Genomic DNA, 9940 nt, shown 5'->3' with positions numbered 1-9940 from the left:
AGATGGGCTACTCGCCTTTCTTTTTCTCTCTCGCTCACTCTCTCCTGCGCTCGCTCGCTCTCTTCGCCGCGCAGCTAGGTTGATTGGGAGCCCACCTGCATATTGATTGCAGGGTGGCGTTAGCCCGTATAAAGCAAGCCGGTGTTTTTGTTTGATCATTCCTCCCATGCATTCGGCACAAAGCAGCAGTAAATGCTGGCCCACTGCGACGGACTGATCAGCAGGAGTCAATCATATGACAGCTACAGGTACGCTATCGCTTAACCTCCGATTCCCTCCGAGCACTGGAATTTGTGTTAATAGTTTTGCGGCCTGTTGTAGCACGGCAGTTGGTTTTATTCCGGCGTTGCGGAGAGAGGTGCTCGTGTTATCCCCACCAGTGAGAGTATAGCGCCTCCGTTCCTGGGGTAAGCCGTTAAAACGACTTTTATTAGCATTTATAGCTATAAGAGTCTAAGGCTATATTTATCTGTTTTAGGGTTTGACTGCTGTATTCGCCTCTCCGTGGCAGATCGCCCTACCTAAACTGGAAGAGTGAAACGCCTTCCCAGCCGCTGGTGTGAGGACTCCTCCTCAGTGGAGCCTGCTGTCTTGTCTTGTCTTGCCTTGTTTTGTCTTATTTTGTTTTTATTAAGTAGGCTTACTTCTTTCTGGTTCGCCTGGTTTTATTCTATTTTTATCCTGGACTGTTGCTCGTACCCACGCTTCTGTGATCGGGCTGAAGCGACCCTCTGCCCGAGTGTCGTGCTGGGACTTTAAATCGCCTCGGTTGCCGGTCTCAGCCGGTGAGGAGCCAGACCGGCTTGCGATTGAGGATAATTACTACCAGCACGAGTGATAGTTTGACCCGTGGGGTATAAGCCTTCCTGCGTGTGTGTGTGTGTCCTTTTATTAAAGTTATTAAAGTGTGTTTTAGTTTTTTTATAATCTGTAGCGAGCCTGACGCTCAGTGTCCTTTTATTCTTTTAACATATTTTTCTGTGTTTTATTTCAGCGAACGGAGGACGTGCCAGTGGCCCTGGGACCTCAGGTGGTGGGTCGTTTTCACACTTTCTTTTGTACAGCACCGGGTGGGCTGCAGTGATTTTCTTTGTGTGATTTTCTTTTGGGTCCACGGCTGCTGGTAAGTCCAGGTTCCCGGATTGTTTTATTTTCACTCTAGGACACTGTCAACAATGACGCTACATCTTGGGTTTTAATATTTTATTTATTTTTACTATAAATAAAACTGTTTTAATATTGGAGCCAACCTGCCTCGGTGTGCATCCTTGAATCTGTGCGGCCTCCTTTTATTCTTTTTTATTTATTCTTCTTAAATATATTTCCTGGGGGTGAAATTCCCCTAGGTGGCGTTGTCATTTTATTACTTTTTATCTAACCCCGCCGACCACTTGGTCACATACTTGGCGTTGGTCGACAGGATGCACATTTGAGGTAGATGTTTGATCTTGTAAATTGTTTTATTTTTGCAAAGATCACAGTTCGCCTGTTTGAAGACTATTTGTTTTCGAGTGTGATTATAGACAAGACAGCAGTATCCAGGTTTAGGAGGAAGAGTAATAGGGTTTTTAGCACCTTGCTGATTTAATTTTCCTTTGGTCAAAATTTATTATGGAGGAAGAATTGCAGCAACTTAGAGACTTGGTAGCGCAGTTAAAGGCAGATAATGAGCAATTGCGCCGGGATAGGGGCGCTGTGCTGGAGTCTGGTGGTGGTGCTGCGTCGGCCTCCTTCGCACCAGCTGGTTGCATACCAAACGTTGGTAGCCAGGCCGCCGTTACCGAGCGTTTAGTGGTGGTGCCTAGGGACCGTAAATGTCCCATGTTCAATGGCAGAACAGGCATCAATATAGCTGAATGGGTCGAAGAGGTTCAAGCGTCCATGCGTGCCCGGCACCTGTCTGTTGCTGATCAAGCGTTCTTTATTTTTGACCATTTAGAGGGAGAAGCAAGGGAGGAGATCAAATTTCGCCCTAATTTAGAGCGAGGGGATCCTGCTCGGGTGTTGACCATTTTAACGGAACTGTATGGCAATGTGCAGTCTTATGTCACTCTGCAGCAGGCTTTCTTTTCAAGGAGACAGCGGGAGGGAGAGACTATTTGGAGAGGCTATTTGGAGCTCAGTGTACTCCTGTGTGGCAAGGAAATGCCCTCTTGTGGGATCCTTATAGTGAGGGACCCTCCTGGTGCCACGCCCTCTGTTCCTGGTATTTTGGGAATGAATGTAATCCGCCGCTGTTATCAAGAGCTGTTTGGGGCTTTCGGTGGCTCCTTGTTTAATTCTCCTTCTGTGTCACAGGCACCGAGACCAGTTTTGGAGGCCTTACATCAGTGTCACCAGTCTGCAGCTCAAGTCCCAGAGGACTCTGTCGGTACTGTCAAGGTACAGGGCCCGCGGGCCGTGCGGATACCTGGTGGTGTCATGCAGCTGGTGGTCACCACCTGTTCTCAGCAGTTGTCAGGTCAGTCTGTGCTTTTTGAGCCTCCTGAGTCTGGGTTGCCAGTTGGGTTGCTGGCCTCTCCATGTTTGGTCCAGGTGGATAAGGGCATTGCCTATATCCCAGTCACCAATGTGGGGACAGCTGAAGCTGTTCTCCACCCACGGACCCGTTTGGGAGTGATAAGCAAAGCTACTGTTGTTAGCCTCCCTGCTGGTGTTAGCGAGGAACACTCTTTTCCCGCTACCGTTTCCTCCCATACCACCTGCAGCCCTGCTCAAGAGATGGTGGATGCAATTGACCTGTCTGCTCTCGCTGAGCCAGAGCAACACGAGGTACGATTACTTTTGCAGAAGTACCGCTCTGTTTTCTCCACTCATGAGGGACACTTGGGTTGCAAAAACCTCATTTCACACGATATACCTCTGCTTGATGACGCACCCGTCCGGCAGAGGTACAGGCGAATTCCTCCTTCTGATTATGAGGCTGTCAGGGCCCATATCAACCAGCTACTGGAGGCCCAGGTAATTCGGGAGAGTAGCAGTCCTTATGCCTCTCCCATTGTGTTGGTCCGCAAGAAGGATGGAAGTCTCCGTCTGTGCGTTGACTACCGTTTGCTGAATAGTAAAACGAGGAAGGACGCCTTTCCTTTACCTCGCATTGAGGAAAGTCTGGATGCCCTTGCTGGCGCACGCTGGTTTTCTACCATCGACCTGGCCAGCGGGTACAACCAGGTGCCAGTTTCTGAGCAGGATAAGCCCAAGACCGCTTTTTGCACGCCGTTTGGCCTGTTCGAGTGGAATCGTATGCCGTTCGGGCTGTGCAATGCTCCTGGTACCTTCCAGCGCCTAATGCAGAGGATGTTCGGGGATCAGCAGAGCCAGTCGCTACTGCTGTACCTAGACGATATCATCGTGTTCTCCTCATCTGTCTCTCAGCACCTGCAACGGCTAGAGATGGTGATGGCAAGGCTGCAGCAAGAGGGGCTCAAGGCTAAGCTAGAAAAGTGTGCCTTTTTCCAGCAGAAGGTTAACTACTTGGGCCATGTAATCTCTTGCGAGGGTGTCTCCACCGATCCAGCCAAGGTTGACGCAGTAGCCAAGTGGCAGTGTCCTCGTTCCGTGTCAGAGTTGAGATCCTTTTTGGGTTTCGCCAGCTATTACCGGCGCTTTGTGGAGGGGTTTGCCACATTGGCGGCTCCCCTGCATCGAGTGGTGGCTAAATTGGCTGGCACCAAGACAAAGAAGGGCTTGGGACAGAGTTTGAGTGCTATTTGGACACCTCAGTGTGAGGAGAGCTTTGAGGCCCTGAAAGCAAAGCTTGTGTCCGCACCTGTGCTGGCATATGCTGACTTTGCACGCCCATTTATCTTGGAGATTGACGCCAGCCACAGTGGTTTGGGTGCAGTTCTCTCCCAAGATGTAGAAGGTGTTGTTAGGCCAGTGGCTTATGCTAGTCGAGGTCTTCGGCCACATGAGCGCAACATGGACAATTACAGCTCCATGAAGCTGGAGTTTCTTACGCTCAAGTGGGCCATGGCCGAGAAGTTCCGGGAGTACCTGCTGGGGCAGAAGTGTGTGGTTTACACTGATAACAATCCACTCAGTTACCTCTCTTCAGCTAAGCTGGGTGCCACCGAGCAGCGGTGGGCCTCCCAGCTGGCGGCATTCGATTTTGAGATCAAGTATCGCTCAGGCCGCAGTAATAGGAACGCTGATGCTCTCTCTCGACAGTATGAGACGAGCTCCAGCTTGGCCGAGGGTGTGTTGCCTGGGACTCCTGTCCCAACTTCACTTCAGCAGGCTCAGTGTCCAGCAGTTTTGCCCTCCGTTACTCAGTTGGAGATTGGGGCCTTTCCATCTCACTCTCTGGGGCATATTCGTGCTTTGCAGGAGGCTGACCCCCTCCTCAAGGATTTCTTGGTATACTGGAGGAGGCACACCCCACCCTCTTCGGAGGAAAGGAGTCAGGTCCCCAAACCAGTTATTGTTCTGATGCGTCAGTGGGATCGTCTGGTGGAGAAGGATGGCATCCTTTATCGCCGTATTTTGCGTCCGGGTGGAGGTGAGGAAGCCCTCCAACTTGTTCTTCCAGAGGCTCTGAAGCCTGAGACCTTGAGACAGCTGCACCAGGACCATGGGCACCAAGGTATTGAGCATACCACTGAACTGGTCAGGCAGCGTTGCTATTGGCCCGGGATGTCCTCTGACATCAAGCAATGGGTTCAGCATTGTGAACGCTGTCAGGTCGCAAAGGACTCAGAGTTGGGGTCTCATAGCTATATGGGTCACCTGTTGGCGTCTAGGCCAAATGAAATCCTGGCCATAGACTTCACGGTGTTGGAACCATCCCGTAGTGGAGTTGAAAACGTCTTGGTTATGACGGACGTTTGTAGCAAATACACTGTTGCAGTCTCTACCCGGGACCAGCGGGCCTCTACTGTGGCCCAGGCCCTGTTAACAGAGTGGTTTTTTAAGTTTGGCGTTCCTAGCCGCCTCCACTCTGACCAGGGTAGAAACTTTGAGAGTTTGGTGATGCAACAGCTATGCGAGTTGTATCGGGTAGCCAAGTCCCGTACAACCCCTTACCACCCAGCGGGTAATGGGCAGTGTGAACGGTTTAACCGAACCCTCCATAACCTCCTCCGGACCCTGCCATCATCTCGGAAACGCGACTGGGCTGCATGCTTACCGCATGTGCTCTTTTGCTATAATAGCACGCCGCATCAGGGCACTGGAGAGTCGCCATTTTTCCTGATGTTTGGCAGGGATCCTAGGCTGCCTATTGATTTCCTTCTAGGCCGCGTTCAGGACCCAGTGCCTGGAGAGGTACAGGACTGGGTGGCCGAGCACCAAGCCAGGTTAATGGTGGCGTTCGAGGGAGCTCGGGCACGGTTGTCGCTGGCCGCTGACTGTCGCAAGGAGCGGCATGACCAGAGAGTCCACCCTGTTCCTTTAAAGGTCGGTCAGCTGGTGTATCTTCGAGATCACAGCGCCCGGGGCCGGCACAAGATCCAGGACCTGTGGAGCTCTGTGGTCTATCAGGTGTTGAGGGCACCCCAAGAAAATGGGGCTGTTTATACCATTGCCCCCATGAGAGACTTAGAGAAGGTTCGACATGTCCATCGCGACATGTTGAAGGCACAGGTCAGCCTAGGGCCTCCTACACCTGGTCCACAGGTTCCACCCCCACCTGTGCCTGCTGACTCAGAGCAGACCTCTCTGAGTGATGACGAGTTGTGGCTCCTTGTCCCTGAGGTACCCTCACACCCTGTAGCACCTGTGGCGTCACTTTTCGATGCCTCTAGAGTTCCATCGGTGGAGCTCAGGTCTACTCCCAGTGTGATTGTAGCACCCCCGACCTCTGCTCCCCTAGGTTCTTCCTCAGGCTCTGTTGAACAGTCTGAGGTGAGTGGGCCACACTTGCGGAGAACAGCACGTTCGACAGCTGGTCAGCACTCAAATGTCCATCACTTGCTTCCTGTTGAATCTGCACCAGTCGCTAATGCTCAGCTTGCCGTATTCAGGCCATGGTGTTAGGTTCCTTGAGTTATTGTCGGGGCGCCAATACAAAAAGGGGGGGTAGATGTGGGTCCAATATAGCTGAATGGGTCGAAGAGGTTCAAGCGTCCATGCGTGCCCGGCACCTGTCTGTTGCTGATCAAGCGTTCTTTATTTTTGACCATTTAGAGGGAGAAGCAAGGGAGGAGATCAAATTTCGCCCTAATTTAGAGCGAGGGGATCCTGCTCGGGTGTTGACCATTTTAACGGAACTGTATGGCAATGTGCAGTCTTATGTCACTCTGCAGCAGGCTTTCTTTTCAAGGAGACAGCGGGAGGGAGAGACTTTGCAGGAGTTTTCCTTAGCGCTAATGGCTCTGATGGAGCAAGTAAAACAAAGAGCACCTGATGGCATGCGTAATGCAGAGGTGTTGCTCCGAGACCAGTTTGTAGAACATGTTGTTGACAGTGCTCTCCGCAGAGAGCTTAAACAATATGTTCGCCGTGCGCCTACTGCCACCTTGTTAGAGGTGCGCGGGGAAGCAATTAGATGGGAAAGAGAAGGGTTTTCAGGCGGTGTTCGCGACCATGGCTATTCCCACCCATCAGCGTATGGTTTCCAGTGTGGGGTGCATACTAGTCCTAGGTTCGCTCCTGTTGGTACACCCGAGTCCGAGTGGCGTGAGCTAAAGGAACTCCTAAAGCGCAAACAAGAGCAGTTAAATCAGCTCACTGAGACAAAAATATATTTCAGCTTTGTGATACACTTGTGCTTGTGGTTCGGGTCCAATTTAAAAAAAAAAAAAAAAAAAAAAAAAAACTTAATAGGACATTTATAAAACAAGGTTAGACAGAAGTTGGGCAATTCCTCTTTAATGATAAGATGTAAATTTGGTCAGTAATTTGGCTTCATGTTGATGTTTTTGTTCCTGTTTTATTTTAGATTTGTGCGGAGTTCCACCGAGTCACAAACATCAACCTGCGGAACCAGTTCTACGCTGAACTTGACAGACACACACCACGACTCATGGCTCTATACAGACAGAAGGCTGCACGGACTGGCAAGATATCGGAGGCTCTGCGAACCATCCTGAATCATTATGATCTTCAGGTGAATATTGATAATGATAAAATTAACACAAATTAAACGTTTCACTGATAAAAACTCAATTTTTCCTTGCTTTGAACATCTGTGTTCTATACAGATTACAGCTCTGATCTGTTATTATTTTAAAATACTGTGTAGGATTTTTGTCAAATGAGTAAGATACAGACTCTTTGTCATAAGAGACAGAAAGGTTGTCTTAAAAGAAATGTCTCCAAAATTATGTAGAGTCACATGCCATGCAGTTTCATAAACATGTATTCTTCCCAAAGAATGACACCTGAAAACTTTGTGTTCAATAAACTTTTCTTTTCCCTTTTTAGGAGGCGCCTGATGTCAATCGTGAAACGCACTGCAGTGCTTCGTGCCCTTCCTGTATACCTGCGGGAGGAGGACCCAGAATTCTTTAAGACATGTAATGTAAGTGTATTTTTGCATCACTTAAATTCTGCCAGTGAGATAAAACACCATGTTTTTTAAAAAAATACAATTTAATACCCTAGCAGCTACCAAATTGTACAAGCAAAATACCCTCTCTTTAGAAAACCCTCACACACACACACAGAGTCAGGAGCAGGGCACAGGTGTATCACAGCACTTCGGCTACGCTGCAGGTGGCCCCAAAAACAAGGCTGAAGTCAAGATTTAGTTTCTTTTTGAGATAAAGTCATAAAATAAAAAATTACTTCTTTTTTTTTTTTTTAGAAAAATAACAAACATACTAATTATGTAATGACAGAAGCTAATGCGTTAATGTACATTTTTCAAAAAAGTAGAGTACCCTAACCCGTTACAAAGTAACCCACTACACTGCTGAATTTTTTGCTAGATTACAAGTCTTGCTTGTCACATTCTCTCAAACCAACCTTACTTATTGATACTGTGTCTATTCCAGGTGGACACATTGGATGAGTCGACCCTCATTGACACTCCAGTTGCCCTTCTCACAGTGGTTACCGACGGCACTTCCCAGACCAGTTCTGTCCATTTTACTTCCTCAAGCATGGCCGTTGTGGTGGAAGGCGACTTGGTGATGCGTGATATTCCCAGATTTGCAGATGCATTTGCCTTATTGTTTGGCTTGATCTATGCTCTGCATTTAGACTACCCCAGGAAGCTGGTTCACACATTTACCTTTGTCCAAAAAATCTTCATGGGGCTTGATGACGGCAAACCCCTGAAACCCTGCCTACATGCTCTTAAAAATGATTTGTTGCTGAAAGAGTAGTTTTGGAAGGAATATAAGGCAATGTTTGTTAGGACATGCACTCTGTTACTGAGCACTTTGTTTGAAGCACTTTATTTAAAGCACTTTAAGTTTACTACAGGCTTTGGGTGGATTTAACTCCATCAGTTTACCTAATTTTCCTATACTTGCCTGCCTGTTCTTGTTATTTGTAAGATGATCATCTTTATTTGTATCCATTTTTAAAAATTGTTTTTCATTTCTTTTTCAAACAAAAGGGATTAGTATTTGAATTTTTATTTTGAATTTTTGTGTATTTTGAGAAAGATGCTATTAGGACTGATGTTGTCCTTTGTGATTTTACAAAAAGATGTTCTACACTGAATTTATAATGCTCACTTTATGGTGCCCATGTCCATGTTAATGGTTTTATAAAAACATTTGTGATGTTTTTACATTTCCATAAAAAAAAAAAGTTAAATAAACAAAATGTAAAGTAAATGAATTTCTCAAATTTTTTTTACTAGTCTAAACTCAAACATTTAAAAATAAATATCGTTTAATTAATAATCATATAATTTGCGTTTAGGTTGTAATATAATTGCATTGTGTTGGATCAAAATAGTAAACTACAAAAAACACAAAACTATTAAAATTAAAGTATATAGTTTTTAAGTAAAGCTCAATTAATAAAATAAAAATATAATTAAAATTTTTTAAGTTAACAATAAATACAAATTTTGAGTACCCCCATACTTAGAAGAGATGAGTTTGTGTACTTAAAACTTTTGAGGTAATCAGTTTCCACAAATGTTCAGTGAACTGATTCGGGTTTACAGTGCACAATGCTGCTGAAAAAAAATAGATATTTGCAAAATTCTGCCTAAATATGTATTTTACCTGGTTAATGTGTGTGGCGGGGCGTGGTCTGCAGTGCCGCTGCAGGGGAGTCGGACGCACCTCAGCGGCACCCGCAATCACGCCTCGCCGCCTTAAAGTCTGTGCTCTCTCTGCTGTTGTGTTGTCGGGCTGTGAGCTGAAAAGCTACAGCCAGCTGTATGCATACAGCAACCATGTGTGAAAAGTGGTCAATAAAGAGATGCTGAGAAGCATGTTCATGCAAACATCGTTGGGTCTGTCGTGATATGTTTATGTGGCCAGATGGGCTACTCGCCTTTCTTTTTCTCTCTCGCTCACTCTCTCCTGCGCTCGCTCGCTCTCTTCGCCGCGCAGCTAGGTTGATTGGGAGCCCACCTGCATATTGATTGCAGGGTGGCGTTAGCCCGTATAAAGCAAGCCGGTGTTTTTGTTTGATCATTCCTCCCATGCATTCGGCACAAAGCAGCAGTAAATGCTGGCCCACTGCGACGGACTGATCAGCAGGAGTCAATCATATGACAGCTACAGGTACGCTATCGCTTAACCTCCGATTCCCTCCGAGCACTGGAATTTGTGTTAATAGTTTTGCGGCCTGTTGTAGCACGGCAGTTGGTTTTATTCCGGCGTTGCGGAGAGAGGTGCTCGTGTTATCCCCACCAGTGAGAGTATAGCGCCTCCGTTCCTGGGGTAAGCCGTTAAAACGACTTTTATTAGCATTTATAGCTATAAGAGTCTAAGGCTATATTTATCTGTTTTAGGGTTTGACTGCTGTATTCGCCTCTCCGTGGCAGATCGCCCTACCTAAACTGGAAGAGTGAAACGCCTTCCCAGCC

At 47.2% G+C, this 9940-nt stretch overlaps 1 protein-coding gene across 1 annotated transcript; it reads left to right on the top strand.

Annotated features, from left to right (window-relative positions):
* The first annotated feature begins 6794 nt into the window (after positions 1–6794).
* Positions 6795–8695, top strand: LOC148096945 (uncharacterized). The gene is made up of 3 exons (XM_087834346.1): positions 6795–7048; positions 7366–7462; positions 7938–8695. Exons 1-3 carry the CDS (start codon positions 7038–7040, stop codon positions 8268–8270), a joined length of 441 nt encoding a protein of 146 aa, XP_087690472.1. The 5' UTR covers positions 6795–7037; the 3' UTR covers positions 8271–8695.
* Positions 8696–9940: the final 1245 nt, after the last annotated feature.

Source organism: Neolamprologus brichardi, chromosome 20 (assembly GCF_056152115.1).
Source record: "Neolamprologus brichardi isolate AB-2024 chromosome 20, ASM5615211v1, whole genome shotgun sequence".
Lineage (NCBI taxonomy): Eukaryota > Metazoa > Chordata > Actinopteri > Cichliformes > Cichlidae > Neolamprologus > Neolamprologus brichardi.
This window is presented reverse-complemented; position numbering and strand designations above follow the sequence as displayed.

Excerpts from the sequence above, each read along its gene's own strand:
- LOC148096945 (XM_087834346.1), top strand. Across the intron at positions 7,463-7,937 it reads AATTCTTTAAGACATGTAAT|GTGGACACATTGGATGAGTC; the intron begins GTAAGTGTATTT and ends TGTCTATTCCAG.